We start from the raw sequence: 20,776 nt of genomic DNA, 5'->3' as shown, positions 1-20,776 counted from the left end.
ACAGCTAGTCATCGCGATCATCAATGACCCTTCCTGCATGAGCGGGCTTGGCCCGTCTGGGCCTTCTTAACAATCTCTTGGCATACCAATGCCAGACCCCATAACGCGGCCGCCGAGCCCGAGAGTCTGAGGCTGTGCAATGGTGATCGTTCACCTTCAGAGTTTTATCTAAACCGCAAATGGCGGTGGATGCACGACCAGTAGCTCTTTCATACCAGCGCCAGGAACCATCTGATCTTCATCACGATGGAAGCTCGAGGAATGCAGGAGCGAGGCGACCTAGGCGCGAACTCGATTCCTGAGATTATTGTCCAGGTGCCCGAAAATAACAGTGCCTCGGGCCTCAGGCCGGGGAATGACGATACCCTCTCCCGAGATCGATCGAACAGCAACCTGACCGCCATCGAAGGCCAAACTGGCCGGGATCGAGCCATGAGCGGCAGTACAATGGCTCCCAGCAGTCCGCAAGACGACCTATGGAAGGAGAAGCGGTCCTCATCGTGCGGGACGTCGGGAATCTACTCCGTCAGCGAACTGGAGGAGGCGCTTCGACCAGACCCGGGCTCCGAGGGCGATTTCGAGGTCAAGCACAACCCATTCGACTTCTCCCCGGGACAGCTTAACAAACTACTCAACCCTAAGTCCCTCGCCGCCTTCGTTGCGTTGGGTGGATTGCCCTCTTTGGTTAGGGGACTGCACACGGATGTGTCGGCCGGCCTCAGCGTGGACGAGTCTGTCCTCAGTGGAGGGAGTACAGAGGATGCTGGCGGCGTCACATCGAAACCAGCTGGAAAGAAGCCGGCCGAAGTATTTGAGGATCGAATCCGAGTGTTCAAGCCGAATACCCTGCCGGAGAAGAAAGCCACGCCACTGTGGAAGCTCATGTGGATTGCATACAATGACAAGGTCCTGATCCTGCTCACCGTGGCCGCCGCCATTTCCCTCGCTCTAGGCCTGTACGAAACATTTGCTCCGAACCACTCCAGTGGAGGAGGGTCTCATGCTAAACGAAGTTCCGGGATGGGACTCGACTGGGTCGAAGGATGTGCAATCTGCGTGGCCATTTGCATTGTGGTGTTGGTGGGGTCACTGAACGACTACCAAAAGGAACGCGCCTTTGTCCGACTCAACAAGAAGAAGGAGGATCGGGAGGTGACCGTTACTCGCTCTGGAAGAGCGGTGCGAATTTCCGTCCACGATGTCCTAGTGGGCGATATCTTGAACCTAGAGCCTGGAGACTTGGTCCCGGTCGATGGAATCTTCATCAATGGCCACAACCTGAAATGCGATGAATCCTCTGCCACCGGTGAATCCGACCAGCTGAAGAAGACCGGCGGCGAGCAGGTGATGCGTCTCCTGGACGAAGGCCACACCCGGGCTCAAGACTTGGACCCGTTTATCATCTCCGGAAGCAAGGTCCTCGAGGGAGTCGGTACCTGTTTGGTGACATCTGTCGGCGTCAACTCCAGCTTTGGAAAGATCCTCATGGCCATGCGTCAGGATATGGAACAGACCCCGTTGCAGAAGAAGCTAGACCATCTCGCTGGCGCTATCGCTAAGCTAGGTAGCAGCGCTGCCCTGCTGTTGTTCTTCGTTCTGCTCTTCCGGTTTCTGGGTGACCTGTCGAGCAATCCCGGTACCAGCGCTGAGAAGGCCTCGCAGTTCACGGATATCCTCATCGTGGCGATCACGGTGATTGTCGTGGCCGTGCCCGAGGGACTCCCCTTAGCTGTCACTCTCGCCCTCGCCTTCGCAACCACCCGGATGGTGAAGCTGAACAACCTAGTGCGCGTGCTCAAGTCTTGCGAGACGATGGGCAACGCCACGACCGTATGTTCCGATAAGACCGGTACTCTCACACAGAACCGCATGACGGTGGTGACAGGAACCTTCGGCGATGCCTCCTTCGACGACAAGGGTCAGACAGGCAACGAAACAAGATCATCAGACTTCGCCAAAGACCTCCTAGCCGAGCACAAGCAGATGATGATCGAATCGGTAGCGATCAATTCAACCGCGTTCGAGGGCGAAGAAAACGGAGTGCCGGGCTTCGTCGGCTCCAAGACTGAAACGGCACTACTGGGCTTCGCTCGCGATGTACTAGGAATGACTTCGCTAGTGGAGGAGCGTGCTAACGCCCCGACCATCCAGCTGATGCCCTTCGACTCTGGCCGCAAATGTATGGGCGCCGTCTTGCGCTTGCCATCGGGTCACTATCGCTTTCTGGTCAAGGGTGCCGCTGAGATTCTTCTCGGTTACAGTTCAACCTCCTGGACCTCTGCTGGACCACGACCTCTTGATGGCACCGAGCGGGAGCGATTCGAAAATGTTATCCTCTCCTACGCAAAGCAGTCTCTCCGGACGATCTCCCTGGCCTATCGTGACTTCGCCGCCTGGCCTCCAGTGGAGGCTGTCGACTCCAGCGATCCCTCGTCCGCCGACCTCAGCCTGCTGCTGAAGGACATGTCTCTACTCGGCGTGGTTGGTATCCAGGATCCTATCCGTCCTGGTGTGCCTGAAGCAGTAGCGAAATGCCATCATGCCGGCGTTGTCGTACGCATGGTGACGGGCGACAATATGGTCACGGCTAAGGCGATCGCCACCGACTGCGGGATCTACACAGATGGCGTGGTGATGGAAGGCCCAGATTTCCGCCGTTTCACAGACGAGCAGTTCGATGAAGTGCTACCCAAGCTGCAAGTTCTGGCTCGATCCTCCCCCGAAGACAAGCGCATCCTCGTCACTCGGCTGCGGGCGATGGGTGAAATAGTAGCGGTCACTGGCGACGGTACCAATGACGGACCGGCCCTTAAGGCCGCCAACATCGGTTTCTCCATGGGCATTGCAGGCACGGAGGTCGCTAAAGAAGCCTCCGCTATTGTCCTGATGGATGACAACTTCGCTTCTATCCTGACGGCCCTGATGTGGGGACGCGCCGTTAACGACGCGGTGCGCAAGTTCCTCCAGTTCCAGATCACCGTCAACATCACCGCCGTCTTGTTGACCTTCATTTCCTCCGTGGCGGATTCGCAGATGCGGTCGGTGCTGACCGCGGTGCAGCTGCTATGGATCAACCTGATCATGTAGGTTACCCATTTTCCACCCCTCAAGCCAATACTAACCATCTATATATAGGGACTCCCTAGCTGCCTTAGCACTAGCAACAGACCCCCCAACCGAACAAATCCTCGACCGCAAACCCATCAAAGGCGGCGCCCCGCTCTTCTCAACAACAATGTGGAAGATGATCATCGGCCAGGCCATTTTCCAATTAACCGTCACCCTGATCATGCACTTCGTCAAAGCCCCAGGCTTCCTAGACTACGCAGACGACGTCCGACGCTCGGTCGTCTTCAACACCTTCGTCTGGATGCAGATCTTCAACGAATTCAACAACCGACGCCTCGACAACAAATTCAACGTGCTAACCGGTCTCCACCGCAACTGGTTCTTCATCGGCATCAACATCATCATGGTCGGCTGTCAAGCCCTAATCGCCAACTACGGCGGCGTCGCCTTTAGCATCGTCCCCATCAACGGCGTCCAATGGGCCATTTGTATCGTGGTGGCTGCATTTTCACTCCCCTGGGCCATGGTCATCCGCACATTCCCCGACCCCTGGTTTGCGGCTATCGCCCACGTTGTCGGCAAGCCCTTCGTCATAGTGTATCATCCGCTTAGTCGGGGGATGCACTGGATCTGGCGGCCGTTTGGGCGCGGATTCCGTCGCCTTGGACAGATGATGAAGTTCAAGCGCAAGGATGAGTCCGAGAATGAGTCCGATGCTAGTGATGTGGAGAAGGGGACTTCGGCAAGGCGTACAAAGGACTGATTGATCGATTGAATATATATCTTAGGATGATCTGCCCCCACGGGCAACGGTTTATGTTTATGGATGGCTAGCTCGCAGTGCCTGCATGTCATGTCAGAGAAAGCCCCGATACAGGAGGAGGCATTTGCCTGAGGTTAGGTTGGTTAGAAGATGACGTTGGCGGAACTAATGTCTGAGCTAATATTATTGCGTTTGGTATCTTCATGTCTTTCGGTTGTGCTTGTTCAATGGGCTGCTCTCTGATAGCGTGAAAGAGGAGTGGGAATATCAAGGATAAGGTATCAATATGGCCTTCTGCCGGATTTGAACGTGTGGGTACGGCAGTTCATAACCGCCGGTGCGCCATATCGTATTGTGTCAGCAGAACATTTCACAAAGCTAGCATATGTGTACATTCTTATTGACCATAGAAGTGATATTGAAAAAGTGCTAGACAATCTATTACTTTCCACGGATATTACCTCCCCTGGTCGAATAAGCCAGAAATCTATTATTTTCTTTTTTCTTTTCTTTTCTTTTTTTTATTTTACTTCCGGTGACAATTGCACACCCAAGGCTCGAAGAGGAACCCGATAAATTGACAGTTGAATGACGCCCTTCCAATTTTACCATACAGACCGCGTCCGAATGATACAGGTAGAAATTCAGCCACCAGAAACCACAAACTGTCTCTCAACTCTCCTTCAGTTCTTCAGCCTCTACCTGCAACATAACAGACCCGCAAAAAAGAAGCAACAGCAAAAAACTACCTCAATCTGTGTCTTCGACAACGGTTGCAAGGTACTCAGGCAGGTAATGGTTGCCGACCTCACACTGCAAACTCCCATTGTTGCGCCAAGCCCATTGCGAGTTCCTGTGATGCTGGCACCCGTTGTCCTCGTGGTGCCGCAGGTCCTCGACTATCCGGTGAAACGCGTTTTGGCGGACATGGACATCGGCATTGGCCGGCACCTCCTCACGTACCACTCGGATTGCCACTTCCTCAAGTCTGTCCTCGTGCCAAAGTGGGCACTGGCATGTTTTCCAGACCGAGCCACACACATAGCAAAATTCGCGGCCGCAGCTGCCAATCGTTAGTGTCTTTCCTTCATGTACAATAGTACACTTGTTATAGATAATGCTTACCGACATGTCATATGGTTGCAGCCGTGGTGGAGCTCTACCATAGTTCTGCAGTTGAAGCACCGCCTCCAGTTCTCAGAATCCGCCATTTCTAGCACAGCATGGAGAGGTTTGTCCATTGGGCAATCGACACCGGGGTGGGCGAGAGAACGACATGGGACATGAGTCTGCCGGTGACATTCGGGGCAGATGCCATGCTCGTGCTGGATAGCGAAGGGGGGAATGAATTTCGAACATGTTGGCTCGGCACAATAGAGACGGTCCTTTGCGGTCCATTCAAGGGCCCTTTCGCTGAAACGTCGAAGCTCCTCATAGTTAAGGATTCTCAAAGCAACTCCAGGTGGGACGACATTGCCGCAGCACCGTGGCGGATACAACTCCTCGTCTTTGATGGCACCGAGAAACATCTGTTTTGTACAGTCGCGGCAGAACTCGTGGCCACACGGGCCCTTGAACGTTATAGTGTCGACCTTGGTGAAACAAGAAACACATTCTCTCATGAGGCTGCTTGCTCGTGATGGATGTATGAACGAGGAGCCTTCCCCGTTGTCGGATGTCTTTTCGCTCAGAGACATTCGGTCAATAAGATCGCCCATGATAATGGAAACGGCGTCATCATCGTCATCTGGGGGTGTCGCCTCATTTGCCGTTGGGCGATTCGGTATGCGATCAGAGGTCGATCCGTTGTGCATAGCGAGGGCGAATTGGCGGTCCTGTGTAGCAACTCTTTCCTCATGTTGAAGGGCTGCTAGTATCTTCTGATCAGTCGCGATTGCAGTACTCGTGCTAAGCGCCAATATCTCATCGTTGATGGAAACCTGCAGGGTCTGAATATCGTCCCTCAAGCTCGCGATGGCGATTTCAAAATCTGTTCTCTTTCCAGCAGCCAGTTTTCCCTTCTGTCTGTTTTCTAGATCCTCGAGATCCTCAAGAAGGAGCTGGAGGATCATCCGTTTGTCCTGATCTTGCTCCATCTTGGACAGAATTGAATCTCGGTGGTCTGGTACAATGTAAGAAGAATGGCCGATCAAAGGGATAGGAAAGGAGTGAAGAAGTAAAGAGAGGGAGGGAGAGAGAGTTGCACGATCAGAAGGAATAAGAAAATCAAGTTTGCTCCTGGTCTTAGACTATCATAAGGGCTTAACAAACGAGCACGTTCTTAGTCTTTGCCCTGTCTCATCCCATGTGATTCTTATAGGTACCTAGTAGGTATGATTGCTATCATAGCTAGTCCGCATAGACGTTCACCCACAATGGCCTTGGATTTTGCATTAAGTCTAGTAGTTAAAGAAAGCCAGTTTGATACTTGGCAATGTCGAGACATGCATGTTGACATTCAATACAACATGGGAACGTATAAGGGCGAGTCACTTCAGTAATGAGAGATATTACTTATTCTATAGGGTCTCGAGAATTGAAGACAAAGGCATTGAGTGTATTTTCATCTATTCATAACATCAAAGGGAACAGGAACGATCTACATCATAACCGTTTGCCATTATAACAAAAAAAAATTGGCCCAACGATTAAAAGCCGATCGAAATATCTAGCTCCTTGAAACATCTCTTTAAAAAGGTCCTTTTCGTCATAACGCGATTCACCCAAACAGGTCAATAGTAAAGCGCGGTTTTGGAATCGGGGTTTCCATCAACCCAAAAGTAAGTAAAACACATTAGGTCATTCCAGTGTCATGAAATGGAATGCATCTACTGCTTCTCCTCAGTCTCGCCCTGGGCCTCGCCTTCGGCGGGGGCGTCCTTCATCTCGGCATCGCCCTCGGTGCTCTTCTTGGCAGCCTCCTCTTCGGCCTTCTTGGCCTCGAGCTCGGCGCGGCGCTTAGCGGCGGCCTCCTCCTCGGCCTTGCGGACGGCGTCACGCTCAGCCTCGACCTTCTCCTTGTAGCGCTGGATAATAGGGCCGGCGATGAAGCGGATGTCATCCATCTTGGCGACGTAGACGGACTTGATGGTGTCTTCGCCTTCCTCGTAGAGCCAGTCCTGAAATAATGCGTTAGTATGGCTGACCATGGAAATTATTGAACATGCTGGTTCGAAACTCACCTCGGTGTCCATGAGCTTGGCCTTCAACTTCTCCTTCTCCTCCTCGCTGGCGAACTCGGAGTACACGCCATCGATCTTGTCACGGAGCTCGTAGATGGAGGCCTCAAGCTCGTTCTTCTTCTCGTCGGTCTCGGCGACAAGCTTGTCTTCCATGTACATGGCGTTCTCGCGCTCGGTCCAGGCCTCCTTGGTGGCCTGGTCAAAGCCGCCGGTAGCGGAGGCAATGGGGAGATCACCCTTGCGAACCTGCTTCTTAACCTTGCGGGTCTTCTTGGGCTGCTCCTCCTTGGAGTCGGTGTCCATCTCATCCTCCTTCTTCTCCTCCTCGACGGGCTCCTCGACCTCCATATCCTCGACGTAGTATCCAGACTCGACGTTAAGGATACCGTGCAGGTTGAGACGGGCCTTGAGCTTGCAGATCATGAAGTCGTTCTTCTCATCGGCCTGGACGCCCTTAACGGAGAAGCGGCCAATCCAGGGGTTGACCTTGCCGGGCATAGCCTCGGCTTCAGAGTAGCGGGCCTCGAGATCGAATGGCTGCTTGCGGTAGAAAGTGAGAATCTTGGTGGAAGGCATAACATTGCCACGACTGAAGACAGTGAGGCTAGTGTCCTCATCGGGGATCTCGGGAGACTGCTCCCAGGTGAAGTCGATGGGGTAGTTGACAATGTCGTGGACGGCGAAGTCACGGACACGGAAAACGGGGGAGAGGGTAGCACAGCTGAAGGCACAACCGCGGGCAATGGCCTCATCCTGGTTCAGGGTGAAGGACAGACCCTTGCCGAAGAACTTGCTAATGGTCTCCTTGATAGCGGGGACACGGGTGCAACCACCGACCATCTCGATTTGGTCGATGTCTCCAACCTGGAGCTTGGCCTCGGAGAGTGCCTGCTCCAGAGGAACGGTCAGGCGGTCAAGGAGAGGCTTGACCATGAGCTCGAGCTCCTCGCGCTTCAGCATAGCGCGGACATCAGTGTCCTCCATGAGGGACTCCACGCTCAGAGGTGCCATGGCGTTAGCGGACAGAACCTTCTTGAGCTTCTCGGCGGCAACCAAGGTGCGGGTCCAGGCCTTGCCGTTAGTGTGGATGTCAATCTTGAACTTCTCCTTGAACTCGACAGCGAGGTGCTCGGTAAGAGCCTTGTCGAAGTTACGGCCACCGAAGTGACGATCGTAGGCGGTAGCCTTCACGTTGAGTTCACCCTTGCGGAACTCAACAATGGAGGCAGTGTAGTCGGAGTAACCAATGTCGACGAACATCACACGGCGGGGCTTCTCCTCGGGGGGTGGGGAGATCCAGCTTGGTGATACCCCAACCGAGAGCGGTAGCGGTGGTGTCGTTGATGAGACGCAGGACGTTGAGACCGGCAATATCGCCAGCATCGATCATAGCCCGGCGTTGCACATCAGTGAACCAAGCAGGAACGCTGATGGTGACGTCGGAAACAGGAGCGCGCAGTTCCTTGGCGGTGATGTCCTTGATCTTGGAAAGGTAGGAAGCGACCAACTGAGTGGCTGTGAACTTCTCCTTCTTGCCGAGGTAGCTGACCTCGACACCGGCCTGGCCATCGACGTCAACCAGGTTGCATGTGTTGTATTCCTGCTCGATGGCGACATCGGGATCGTTGAAAGAACGGCCGATCAGGCGCTTGAGAGAGCCGACGGTGTTCTTCAGGTTCGAGATTTCTCCACCCTTAGCGGCCTCACCGAGGGCGCGGCTGCGAGGTGTGAATCCAACGACGGAGCTAGAATAATTCCAAATCAGTATTCAGTTATCCAGTGGCCAGCGGGGGGGTTATGAGACGTACGGGGTCTGGCGGTTAGAAACCTCATTGGCAATCTATAATGTCAATAAGTAGTCAGCGCAATTGCTCATATTCGTGAGGTCATGATCCATCTCGAAGAAGACTATAAATCCGAACCAAGACCGTGGGGTAATACGCACAATGTCAATGCCCTTGTTGCGGGCAACACCAATCTTGGTGCTTTGCGCACCCAGATCTATACCGACGACACTCATTATGGAATAAAGTAGGGGAATATGGGAGGTAGGGAGGGAGTGGGAGATGGAAGATTCAAACGAAGAAAAGTGAGAGAAGTCGGAGGGGAGAATTTGCACGCCACTCCACTATTATTGGAGGGGCGATGACCAAGTGTCAAGCGGTCTGGCTGATCTTTAGGCGCCGAACTAAGGGATTTCCAAATTTGGGGTATAAATGGATAACGTAAAATGTATCAGAATGTGCTTTCTTTCATTCATTTCCTCTCTCTGACTGGTCTATATACCTTTCTTAGCATCCGGACTGTGCTGGTACCTCGTCGAACCTTCTGGCGGCTGCTGGACCACCCACTTTCACCGCCTACTGTTGCCTGGCAGAATTGAAAATCTGATCACCGCCCTATGAGGAATCTACGGTGGGTCATTGGCTATACACATGTTCTTGGGACTTCAATGTTGTTTTGGATTCTAAAAGCTATAGAATTGAGAAGAAAGCAAGATCGCCAGGCTAAAAGGAAATAAGAATAGGATGGTCAAAAAACCTATGCCGAGCGGCGAAGCAGTCGAACTGGAAAAAAAAAAAAAAAAAAAGGGGGAGAAAAAGAGGAAAAAAAGAAGAAAAGGACTAAAACTGACGTCATGCACGGTACATATGTTCCTGTTAGACAATAATATCTTGAGGTGGGTCACGGGGTTTGAAAGGAGCTCGGCGCCAAGTCGCTCGGCGCCATTTATTCTGACTCTCTGTAGGCCGGAGGGATGATTTCAGAGCGTCCGGTATGGTATGTGCCTGATGGACGGGTGAGTCCAAGGTCATCGTGCTCGGATGCAGAACCCGTGGGCTTCGAAGTGACTCCATAATCAAAGTGGTTCTCCGAATAGTGACCATCGACGCTCACCGAGCCCGTTGATGCCCGGGCTTGGCGGGCATAAGAGGACTTCTTTTGGTCTTCTTCACTCATCAGGAGGCTTTCCACGTTCTGTGGTGTGGCAATCGAGCTAGAACCGCAATCCGATCCACTGAGTACAGAGTCAGTCGAATGGCGAAAGTGAGCAGGTAACTGGTACTGAGAATTTGCAGGATCTTCCATTGCGCTGACCATTCGTGCGAGTGCGGGCCCAGGGCCGGCAGTGTTGACATAAAACCCATCAACCTGCTGCTTGGCAGGTGCAAATCGGCCGTCCACATTCTCCGATGGGCGGATAGGGACAGATTTCCGGCGTACAATACCGGTGCGGAAGGTGTCGACATCCACATTGAACTCATCGCCCTGCTCTTTTGCCCGTTCAACTGCTTCTCCTGGCGTGGTATGGTCATCAGCAGTGGCAGCATCGGCCCGTGGTCCACCCCAAGTTCTCTGACCGGCTGTGAAAATGCCATAGACCATGTAGATCCAGTTGAAGAACGGGTTAACAATGAACATAATTGGGTAAAGCCACGCTTTATAGCGTCCGAGACGTAGTCCAAAGTACAGCATGAGTAAGTAATTTAATCCCAAGGAGACCCCCAGGAACCCCACAGGAAGGTCCTTTGCCTTCTTTGATGTTGTAAGCAGTGAGACCATCATCATGAAGAAGAGCAGAGCAGTCGTTCGGACCGTGTTTTGCATGAATCGAACCAGACATAGAAGGGGATAGCGCACCCAGAGCCGGGCGTCAGTGATCATGCAAACCTCGTTTGTGATAAAACCTAAAAACCATCGTCGGCGTTGCTTCAAGAGAGTACTAAAGGTCTGGACAGCTTCAGTCTTGCAGAAGGCGCTCATACATAGTTGAATTTGATACCGCTCCGTGGCACCAATCATGAACAAGTGGGTTAGCCATCGGTCTTCTCCAAGATGACATTTTCCGTAGTCGAAGAGATCGTCACATTGCTCAGCCTTGTCCGCAAAATAATACTTGGCCATCTTACGAAAAGCGGAGAAGCGTAAAATAGTCAAAGCTCCAGGGAGGCAGGTCACTGCGCCGCAGCCAGATTCAACGGACCGTTCAAGAAGCTGACCATGGACGTATTCCATGTCCTGAAGAATTGTCAGCAAGCTGTTTTTCTCCGTCGTCGACGTAATGATGCCCGTCATTGCAAGCATATTGCGTTTGCTGCCTGGCTTAAGTTCCATGTCGTACATGAAGTTCTGCAAGCAAACTCGATCAAGGATGCAGTCGGAATCGATAAAAAGAACGAACAGATTGTCATGTCTCTTCAGGTAATCAGCATACACCTTGTCGATGAGCTTGAAAGTATGCTTCTGGCAGTGCCTTTTACCGCCATGTTTGAAGCGAGATACCGTGATCCGTGCACCCTTGTATATACAGTCAATGCTCTGAGGATAGCTCTCCAGTGTGATCGGAATACCAAGATGGTCGAGGACGCGGAGATACGGCTCGTCGACCTTGCCGCCATCGTACGAAAGAAAGACATGGATGCAATTTGCAGGATAGTCGCAGTCGACCACGGAGTTGATAGCTTTAATCAAGACTGTTGGGTCCTCCTTGTATACTGGCATCACAACCACAGTCTTCGGGGCCGTCCGATCATCCAGCACTCGTTTGATCCTCTTTTTTTCCCAAGTGAATTTGTAGTGAGACCGTAAACACAGAATAGCCATGGGCCGACCAGAAGAGCAGAAAAAGCCCAAAATGCAAACACTTGAAACCCATGCACTATTTCGCGGGGTAAGTGAACTGTGATCTGTGGTGGCAACGGCAGTGTCACGAGCATGACTGGAAGGAATGCCAGTCTATTATATGCGTTCGTCAGTTGAGGACTCTAAATGAAGCTGCAAGGTAACGGGTCCCTGATGTTCAAGGAACCTACCGTATCACTGTGAACAAGAAAATCATCACCACGGCCAGAACCCTTACACTCCGATGGTCTGCTTTCATCCACACCTTGATCAGGCAGTAGATGAAGGCGCTTAGCCAGAGAAACCATTCAAATAGGGCTGCAAGCATCAATGGCCCGACAATTGAGAGGTATACTATCTGTTGAGGATGGTCAGGATGGCATCGGAAACCCAGAAGGAAAGGGAGAGGGGAGCATACATCCTTGGTCGGCCAGGTCTCGTGGGCCGGCGAGCCCCTTTGTGATTGAATCATTTCGGTCTGACGAAACTTTTTCCTAACCTGTTGGATGTCGAAAGCAGCAACTCAAGTTCGAGTTGAAGGGTCCAAATGTATTGTATAGTTATGGAGAATAACGACCTGAACATCATGTATGATTAGCAGAACTGGGGACCTCAAACTCGACAGGCAGATACTCACAACCCAGGCCTTATAATGTTACTATCCAGGAGGTGAATTGGGTACCCAAGTCACAACCGTCCTGGAAAGAATACTCAATTGAAGATATTCATGGATGTGATATTTGATAAGAGTGAATCCCCCGTGACAAGATGAGTACGAAATGAGGTTTCTCAAGAAAGGGGAAATAAAGTCAGCACATCAATAAGCAACCTTGGAGCCCATGGACCTTCCTTGGAAACTGGTCACGGCCTTTGGGAAGGTGCAATGTGCGTCAGGTGCTTGCACTTTGACGATGTTGACCTCGGGGACGTAAAATATGAGTACATAATGCCAGTATCGCGGTCAGACCAATACTTCCGCCTGAGACAACTACTATTTATACATCTACTCGTCTATTGACATTCCAATTCTTCAGATACAATGCAGACAATAGAAGACAATGTATAGACAATGTCAAATTGCCCGAAAGGGAATAGTACGAGGTCACGCTAACCAATTGCAGACTAGCGTCTGTCTCAGGCGCCACTGGAGCTCAAAAAAAATTCCCAGATCCTCCCCGCTGCGATACTGTCCCACGCGCAATAGCATTCTGAATAGCGCATTAATCAATCTATTAAGGTATTGTTCATACGTCCCAAGATTATCCATAGATCTCCTCCGATCCCTTGTTCACCCGCATTTTCGGCTTTCTCTGACATCTCCGTCGCGTCTAATCTTCCTGCTTATCATCTTTTTTTTCTAACCGAAATAGTCTCCGCATACAATTCACAACAATGGCCGAAGAACAAAAGACCCCAGTTGTCAACGCCGAGGCTGAGAAGGATGTTCAGAATGTCCTCGCCGAGCTGAAGGAGGAAGGCGCCGCCGAGCAGCCCGCCCAGGACGCCGACGAGGCCCGCATTGTCGCCGAAGCTGCTAAGCTCGGAGAGAAGTCTGAGAAAGCTGAGGAGAAGTCCGAGGAGAAGTCCACAGAGCCCCAGACTGAGAAACGCGAGACCCGCACTTTCCAGCGCGATGGCCGCGGTAACCGTGGCCCTCGCCAGAACAACGCCAAGTTCGATCCCTCTACCCAGGAGGTAACGGACGACCCTGTGCAGATCCGCAAGCAGGTATGAACCATTACAAAGGCTCCCCCACTAGATCTCAACTGACGCGCACGCCCTAGGTCGAATTCTACTTCTCCGATTCCAACCTCCCTATGGACAAGTTCCTTCTCTCCAAGGTTGGCGGCAGCGCCAACAACGCCGTGCCCCTTGAACTCCTCCACTCCTTCAAGCGCATGCGCCGCTTCCAACCCTTCAGCGCGATCGTCGAGGCTCTCAAGACCTCAGAGAACGTCGAGCTGACTGAAAACGACACCGCCGTCAAGCGCAAGGTCCCTCTGCCCGAGTCCGTGAACGAGCACGATGCCAAGGCCGTCAAGGTCTTCGAGGATGCCGCCATGGCCCGCTCCATCTACGTCAAGGGCTTCGGCTTTGGTGAGGAGGAGCCCACTACACAGCTCGACATTGAGGCTCTCTTCGCCCCCTACGGTCCCACAAACGCCATCCGTCTGCGCCGCACCAATGACAAGACTTTCAAGGGCAGCGTCTTTGTTGAGTTCGAGTCTGAGGAGAAGCAGAAGGCCTTCCTCGCTCTGGAGAAGAAGCCCCAGTGGAAGGAGAATGATCTGATCTTCAAGAGCAAGAAGGAGTACTGCGATGAGAAGGTCGAGGAGATCAAGAATGGCAACGTCTACCCCTCCAACGCCCGCAACACCGGCGGCCGTGGACGTGGTGGCCGTGGTGGTCGCGGCGGTCGCGGTCGTGGTGGTGGCCGTGGCCGTGGCGGCCGTGATGGTCGTGACCGCAACGACCGTAACGACCGCGACTGGCGCGAACGCCGCACCGAGGACCAGAAGAATGGCTTCCAGGCTCCCCGTGAGGCTCAGAAGGATTCTCGGTAAGTCACACTGATCTGATATCTGCAGTGAGTGAATAAGTACTGACTTCAATTATAGTGGCGTCCCAGTCGTGCAGAGCACCCAGAAGCGCGCCCGCGAGGATGAGGGCACCAACGGTGGCGATCACCCCGCTAAGAAGGTTGATGCCAAGGAATAAGGCATCTAGTTTCGGCGGATTGCAATGACTTGTCTTGTCTTTAATTCTTGTTCTCTGATTTCGGTCGATCGGCGGGATTCAAAAAGTATTGCGGATTGGAGATCCGACCTGCCTCTGTTTTCCGATTATTTCATACAGGTGAACCTTCTCTCGGCGTTATGTCATTTCATTACGAGCATCTACGGGTTGGCTAGGCAGGCCTCGGTGGCTACGATTAACCGGGGCCCAGGGTTTGATATGTACAAATGAGACATTTGAACGGACTGTTCTCAAAATCCTTCCTATCACGAAAAGTCTAGGAATAACTTAGGACTAGACTTCCTACATGACTTCAACGTTGGTATGTCAGATATCTAGAACTCTAGATCATAGGCCAAAGTATCGTCGCACAGCTCCTCTCGCATTTTATGAACCCTTCAAGGTGTCAGCAAATCAACCCAAGGTCCTCCCCGATCCAAGGACGAAGGGAACTTACTCCAAATGAGCAGGGTGCACTGCGTAGGTAGCGATATGCTCAGCGGTCTCCAAAACAGCAACAAGTCCCATATCGAAGCCCTGGGCACGCGGAAGCGAAATCGGGAGCGGGGGACCGCTCTGCAGCGACAGCAGTCCTATTGCAAGTTTTATATAAGACTATGTCTCGATATGAGCTCCAGGGTGCCGCCTACCAGGAATCTTTCCCACCATTCCCTGACATGTCTCCTTCCAGGTGGCGATCTGGGCCGGGGTGACGCCGGGCTTAAGGCGGAAGAGGACTTGGGGCGTTATTAGTGATCAATCATTTCGTATATTTTGACATTCGGCTGTATCCAACTAACCAATGTGATAAACTGGCATTTTTCGTTGTCTCTTCACAAACAAGAATAGATGTAGGTTGTATGTTATCCAGGTTTAGTCCGGGGATTGTGTCGTTATGATCGGCGGGTGGGGTTCTCGGGGTATGTCCGATGTCTTGTATGGAGAGTACGGATATCCAGAGTATCTCAAATATTTGAATAGGCTACTTAGAGAATATTCAACGCAGTCTGTCAATTTGAGCTACTCAGTCTAGAGTTTCTTTGTATTGGACTCGGGAGGCGTATACCAACCCTTAGATACAACGAGATTAGCCAATTAAGATGAATCTTGAATTGCAACCCAAGTCTAGCAATAATAAAATATCAAGCAACGAGTGTACTGTAGAAAAAGGCAGAAGAATATGCGCTAAAAAGAGACATCATTGCAACTACGTCGGTAGACTGTTATAGCCCTTGGGAACATTGCAACTATACACATTTCCTAAATGCTTTGTATGGCGGTTTAACATAGCAAAGTCTTCAAGCATTTACCCCATTAATCAGCTAGTAAAATACTAGATGGAGAGAAAGTGCACTACTACGTATGAATGCAAGGCAAACTACTCATATCTGCTATGCCCCTATCCATGGATACTTAAGACTAGGAATGATGATGTGCAAGTAATACTCAGCCCGTGGGGTATATATGAAGTAGATAATCTATGGCAAACAAATAACCTGTACTATATAAACCTTTACGATCTTCATTCTCCTTCTCCTTCTTCTTCTTCTTCCTTCAACCGTCTTCCTCTTTCGCGTCTGTTACCTTCAACAACTTACAGAGCACAACAACTTACACAGCACTTTGACTATCACTCCACGGCCTTCTACAAGCCCTCGGCTGGTATGTTTCCCTTATCACTTACTTCGTAGCTTCCTCCCTTTCAACTTCCTCTCATTTTGTTTTTCACCTTCCTCTCACTTAATCATCTCGTTTGACATCCGTCAAGACACTACTTCTTCAAGACTGACTTATTCAGGACCCTCTATTCTCATTGTTAGTGCTCACTCACAAGATCGAGTTTGAGCCAAGTAAGTGACCTACAACTGAGCCCATGATTTTACCCGATCTAACCCGTTTATCATTACAGAAAGATACACCCTCCTCCAAATTTACCGTGGCAAAGTTTGCCAGGCGCCTTATCTCAGCAGCACTAAGAGCCTCAAGCCTCAAGCCAGGTAAAGAACCTCTAATTCAATATTCTCTTCGCTCTAATCCACCATTCCATTCCTGCAGGTATCAAGTCCCCCATTTCGACATCATGGATGATCCCAACGAGCCGTTCAGTTATCACCATGACGTGATAGAGGCTTCGAAGCGCATGACACGAGGCAGTGATGAGCTCGACTGGTACAACGCGACGACTGCATTTTCTGAAGACAAGTACAAAGGCAAGCGCCAAATGGATTTGAGAAAAACCAGAGCCGGTACTTCGACAGTGAACCTTTTTCAACGGTTCCATACGACAATCGTGTGTGGTGCAGAGGCTACGCGTCTCCAAGACGGCAAAACCTGCGCCGTATATTCCAAGCCCCGTGCCCTTCTCTCCTTTTTCATTGGAGGGGGAATGGAGATTCCTCATTTCGGTCTACGTCTTCGCCTAGAAGTGCAAAACTCCAAAACACTGTACCGTGATTTCACTATGGTATGGACTGCCTGGGACGACGATGGCTTTGACTCTGAAAGAACCCCCACCTTCACCCCGTCTGATACGGAGAGGTTCACCTTTTCGGCATCATTGACAGATGTGAATCTCAAGAAGGTTAAGCTTGATGAAAACTCAGCAAAAGCATGCAATGGAAAGGATGGGGCGGAAGCCTTCGAAATTCAATGGACATCTCACACTATTCCACAAATGGTCTCGGGTTTCCAGATACCGGACGCCCAACTGGAACGGTTGTTCCGACCTGAGCAAATCGAAACATTTCAGCGATTTCGGAATAGGCGCGAAAAGAACATCTCTATCCGTGTCGTGACTCGGATTCAGCGTGATGAGATTCTACATAACTGGTGTGGTATGGCTGCTATGCCTCGGCCAACATTGCCAAGGAAACGTGGAATATTTAAGACTTTCCACTTGCATTTTTAAAAAGGGAAAATACCAAAAAAATAACATTGTTAAGAGAGCCGATCTCTGAGAAGCTTTCGCATTAAATGCCAATCCCTCCAGGGCTGTGAGGATGTCCCCGTGGTGGAGCCCAGTACGTGTCTTGCGGCTTTGCCAAGCCCATCTCCACAAACGCCTCCAAAGAAGTTTGAAAGGACAGTTTTATGATAGTCTTGGTATTTTGCTATGGCTGTATGTATATTATGTATCTAGTAACCCAATAGTGCTTGACACACGGCAATTCTCCATGTTCATATGTTCATCCCCTGGAATAGTTCCAGAGTATCCTTGGGGGCCATTCCCATCGCGTGCTCACCTGCTATTTTGGGTGTTCTTGGCGGGGGCCGGATATCTCAGATTGGGGGATGTTCTACCTTATGATGACAGGGACTGCTGATCGTTTCCTGCCATGGACATCGGGATATTATTTGCACACATAATGCATCTCTGGGCACGTGTACCATGTGGGGGAAATGCTGTGTTTTATTTTGGACCCTTCAGGGCTGTGTGGACCTGTGGACCCTGTGTCTTGCTTCGATTCTTCTTTCGAAGTTCAGCTATTGTCTGTTCAGTCCTTATCGCATAAAGTTCTTCTCCTTATACACACCTCTTTACATCCATGGCTGGGAAAGTTCAATCCCTTTGTCTCAGGTGCAATATTCTTACATGATTTGACACATTCCATTGCTTTTTTCTTTTTTTCTCTTTTCCCTGTACATATCATGAAACCTGCCTGGGAGCTGCAAGGGGGTCTTTCCCAGCGCCTGCGCGGAAAGCTTGAATCTGCGGCCATAATCGCCCTCGAAGTCGCCAGATCCCCTCAAGCCCATCTCGACCGTGCCTGGGCGGGCTACCGTGCATATTTCTTTTCAATTATTTTCATCTCCCTCGTCCTCTCCAAAGCCTTCCATATCTATGCCCACCTCAATGCCCTGACGGTCCTATCCCTGCTCGCCTGGGGCCCCACCTTCTTTTTGCTGGATATCCTGCTCATTCTGGGCGCGCGCAGCCTGGCCCGATCATACGAATGGCGAACGACTCGGGATATAGCGGCTGTATTTATTGCGCTGTTCAGGTAGGCAGGCGTTCATCGCATTCACGAACAAATAGCGAATTTCTAATTATCCCCCCAGTCTATATGTCTCGTCGATGCTTTCTGCCAATCTCTCCTTTTACATCCACAAGGGTGTGGAGATCCACTGGCGCATCTCGAGCGGCTTCCACAAGGACAAGCCCGCGGCCACAACTGTCCTGTCAGCCCTGTTCGTCGCTATCCTTCTTGAGGCGTCGATTTTGTTCGGTGCATTATACGCCACACCGTATCTATCGTGGGTCACCGCAGCTTTCTTGAAAGTCTGGGGTGCAGTGTTATCCGCGACGTACCGCTACTTCCGTCCGAATAAGCAGGTTCTGCCACACCCGGATACCTACGAGCAAATTGGAATCGACGACTATGAAGTGGGTGATGACGACAACGACTCCGTATCGGGGCTAGATGCACCTCAAGACCCGCCTGTACAGAAAAGTCGGGCATTGCTGAAGCCCATTATCGTTGTATCATGCAGCGCGATCCTACTTTCTCTCCGGGTCATTCGTCCCCACGATATGACTTACAATTTTCTCTCCGGATCTCTGCCTCTAGCCCCGTTTGGCGGCCTCACGCTTGGGTCTTCTGAGCAAGGTATCGCATCGTTGCCGGGTGATTTCACCTGGCTCGAAGGCAAAACTGCTCTCGATTCCTTCCCGACTTTCGATTGGTTACATACGGGTGATGCGGCAACTGCCTTCCCGAATTGGTCTCCCTTCCATATAAGTCACTTCAACAACACCGCACCCAAGAACTATACGTATGAACACTACAATCCGACGAAAGATCCTTTGCACATTCCCAACCTCCAGAATGACATTCTGGAGCCCATTCGTGACGTGCTTCACAGCGGAGATGTCAAGATCAAGCATATTATCCTCATCAAATTAGAGAGCAATAGGCAGGACGTGTTTCCATTCCGCTCAGACTCCTACATCATGGAGCACATCAAGAACTCTTGGAAGGGAAACATTCCCGACGAGGTTATGGATAAACTCGCGAATCTCACCCCCATCGCCGAAAGGTTCACCGGATTCGAGACTGGATTCAAGGAGAACAAGGATCGTCTACAGCCATACGGTGGTCTTAGCGCGAAAAAGGCTTACACATCCGGTACATACACCATGAAGAGTATCACAGGCACTATGTGCGGTGTGAGCCCTATGGCCGTCCAAGATAATCTTGAGTACCTGCACGATATTTACCAGCCTTGCCTGCCGCACATATTCCATGCGTTGAGCCAGCAATCCAATATCACCAGTGACACTGAGGATTGGACGTCCTGGCCATGGCATTCTAAGTGGATGCAGTCCCACTATGGTACCTGGGACCACCAGGAAGACCTTACCCCTGTTATGGGATTCAAAGATATCACGACGAAAGAATCAATCAATGAGGCCGGTGCTATATACATCCCGGAGGAACCAGAGGACGAGCAGAAATATGGTCATCCGGATCACACATTGAAAAACTATATGCGGGATGCATTTTCCGAGGCCAAGAAGAACAACACTCGCCTCTTTATCGGCCATCTAACTCACAACACCCATACTCCTTGGTTCAAGCCTGGCGACTACGAGGAATACTTTGGGAATAGCGCTGGATGGAACGACAAGTTGAACCGGTACCTAAATACCATCAAGTATCAGGATGACTGGCTGGCCTCGATCCTTGAGGTTCTCGACGAGGCTGGAGTCGCCGATGAAACCCTGCTTGTCATGGCAGGTGACCAGTAAGTTCTATCCGTTTCTTATAACATACCAAACTTCCCGTTAACTCGTTCACAGCGGTCTATCTCTGCCAAATGATGGTGGCATAACGGCCAACCATGACCCCCACGTCGGCAGTTTCCACGTTCCGCTACTATTCGCCCATCCTAAGCTACCACCGGTCGAAATCAGCAGTGCCGTCCTCTCGACTCAAATTCTTCCTAGCCTCCTTGACATCCTAATCGAAACCTCTAATATCAACGAACAGTCGGCACATATATTGAAGGACCTGCTTCCCTTATACGAGGGCCAGTCCTTGCTACGCCCACTTATCCCCGAGCAGGATAAGAAGCAAGAATGGCATTTCTCCACGATGAACCCTGGAGGAACATGGGTCTCTATGCGAGCAGCCGCGAAACCCTACCGGCTTGTCGTGCCACTCATCCAAGATGCCCCATGGCGCTTCACCGATGTTGTAGCTGACCCACTCGAGTCCGATCCCGAGGAAGACCTCAATATTGTCACTCTGTTTGATATTGTGCAGACGCGACACGGGACCGAAGCCGCGAGGTGGCTTAGCGAGGCTGCCCATGTCTCCCAGTGGTGGATTGCAGAGAACCACCGACGCTGGGGGTATAGTCCCGATGAACCGAGGACATCTTGAAGTTCTCCCGGGTGATG

At 51.3% G+C, this 20,776-nt stretch overlaps 8 protein-coding genes across 8 annotated transcripts; 4 read left to right on the top strand and 4 right to left on the bottom strand.

Annotated features, from left to right (window-relative positions):
• Window positions 1-246: 246 nt before the first annotated feature.
• On the top strand, window positions 247-3,832 carry N7489_008692 (uncharacterized protein; the record flags this gene model as incomplete). The annotated part of the gene is made up of 2 exons (XM_056714442.1): window positions 247-3,083; window positions 3,136-3,832. 2 exons carry the CDS (start codon window positions 247-249, stop codon window positions 3,830-3,832), a joined length of 3,534 nt encoding a protein of 1,177 aa, XP_056562064.1.
• Window positions 3,833-4,582: 750 nt separating this feature from the next.
• N7489_008691 (E3 ubiquitin-protein ligase) lies at window positions 4,583-5,928 on the bottom strand (the record flags this gene model as incomplete). The annotated part of the gene is made up of 2 exons (XM_056714441.1): window positions 4,583-4,895; window positions 4,958-5,928. The coding sequence occupies 2 exons, from the start codon at window positions 5,926-5,928 to the stop codon at window positions 4,583-4,585; spliced, it is 1,284 nt and encodes a 427-aa protein (XP_056562063.1).
• A 732-nt stretch (window positions 5,929-6,660) lies between these two features.
• On the bottom strand, window positions 6,661-9,034 carry hsp88 (Hsp70 chaperone Hsp88; the record flags this gene model as incomplete). Its single annotated transcript, XM_056714440.1, has 5 exons — window positions 6,661-6,951; window positions 7,015-8,226; window positions 8,273-8,759; window positions 8,823-8,854; window positions 8,960-9,034. 5 exons carry the CDS (start codon window positions 9,032-9,034, stop codon window positions 6,661-6,663), a joined length of 2,097 nt encoding a protein of 698 aa, XP_056562062.1.
• Window positions 9,035-9,744: 710 nt separating this feature from the next.
• Window positions 9,745-12,109, bottom strand: chsD (chitin synthase D; the record flags this gene model as incomplete). Its single annotated transcript, XM_056714439.1, has 2 exons — window positions 9,745-11,734; window positions 11,829-12,109. 2 exons carry the CDS (start codon window positions 12,107-12,109, stop codon window positions 9,745-9,747), a joined length of 2,271 nt encoding a protein of 756 aa, XP_056562061.1.
• A 920-nt stretch (window positions 12,110-13,029) lies between these two features.
• N7489_008688 (tRNA maturation protein LHP1) lies at window positions 13,030-14,355 on the top strand (the record flags this gene model as incomplete). Its single annotated transcript, XM_056714438.1, has 3 exons — window positions 13,030-13,365; window positions 13,422-14,197; window positions 14,256-14,355. 3 exons carry the CDS (start codon window positions 13,030-13,032, stop codon window positions 14,353-14,355), a joined length of 1,212 nt encoding a protein of 403 aa, XP_056562060.1.
• Window positions 14,356-14,708: 353 nt separating this feature from the next.
• On the bottom strand, window positions 14,709-15,192 carry N7489_008687 (Dabb family protein; the record flags this gene model as incomplete). Its single annotated transcript, XM_056714437.1, has 4 exons — window positions 14,709-14,769; window positions 14,831-14,966; window positions 15,024-15,110; window positions 15,174-15,192. The coding sequence occupies 4 exons, from the start codon at window positions 15,190-15,192 to the stop codon at window positions 14,709-14,711; spliced, it is 303 nt and encodes a 100-aa protein (XP_056562059.1).
• Window positions 15,193-16,453: 1,261 nt separating this feature from the next.
• Window positions 16,454-17,281, top strand: N7489_008686 (uncharacterized protein; the record flags this gene model as incomplete). Its single annotated transcript, XM_056714436.1, has 1 exon — window positions 16,454-17,281. The coding sequence occupies one exon, from the start codon at window positions 16,454-16,456 to the stop codon at window positions 17,279-17,281; it is 828 nt and encodes a 275-aa protein (XP_056562058.1).
• A 457-nt stretch (window positions 17,282-17,738) lies between these two features.
• On the top strand, window positions 17,739-20,759 carry N7489_008685 (uncharacterized protein; the record flags this gene model as incomplete). Its single annotated transcript, XM_056714435.1, has 4 exons — window positions 17,739-17,861; window positions 18,040-18,374; window positions 18,433-20,118; window positions 20,174-20,759. The coding sequence occupies 4 exons, from the start codon at window positions 17,739-17,741 to the stop codon at window positions 20,757-20,759; spliced, it is 2,730 nt and encodes a 909-aa protein (XP_056562057.1).
• Between the last annotated feature and the right edge of the window lie 17 nt (window positions 20,760-20,776).

Source organism: Penicillium chrysogenum (assembly GCF_028827035.1).
Source record: "Penicillium chrysogenum strain IBT 35668 chromosome Unknown utg000005l_segment0_segment0, whole genome shotgun sequence".
NCBI classification, from domain to species: domain Eukaryota; kingdom Fungi; phylum Ascomycota; class Eurotiomycetes; order Eurotiales; family Aspergillaceae; genus Penicillium; species Penicillium chrysogenum.
Note: the sequence above shows the minus strand (reverse complement) of the source record. Positions and strands in the feature narration are given on the sequence as shown.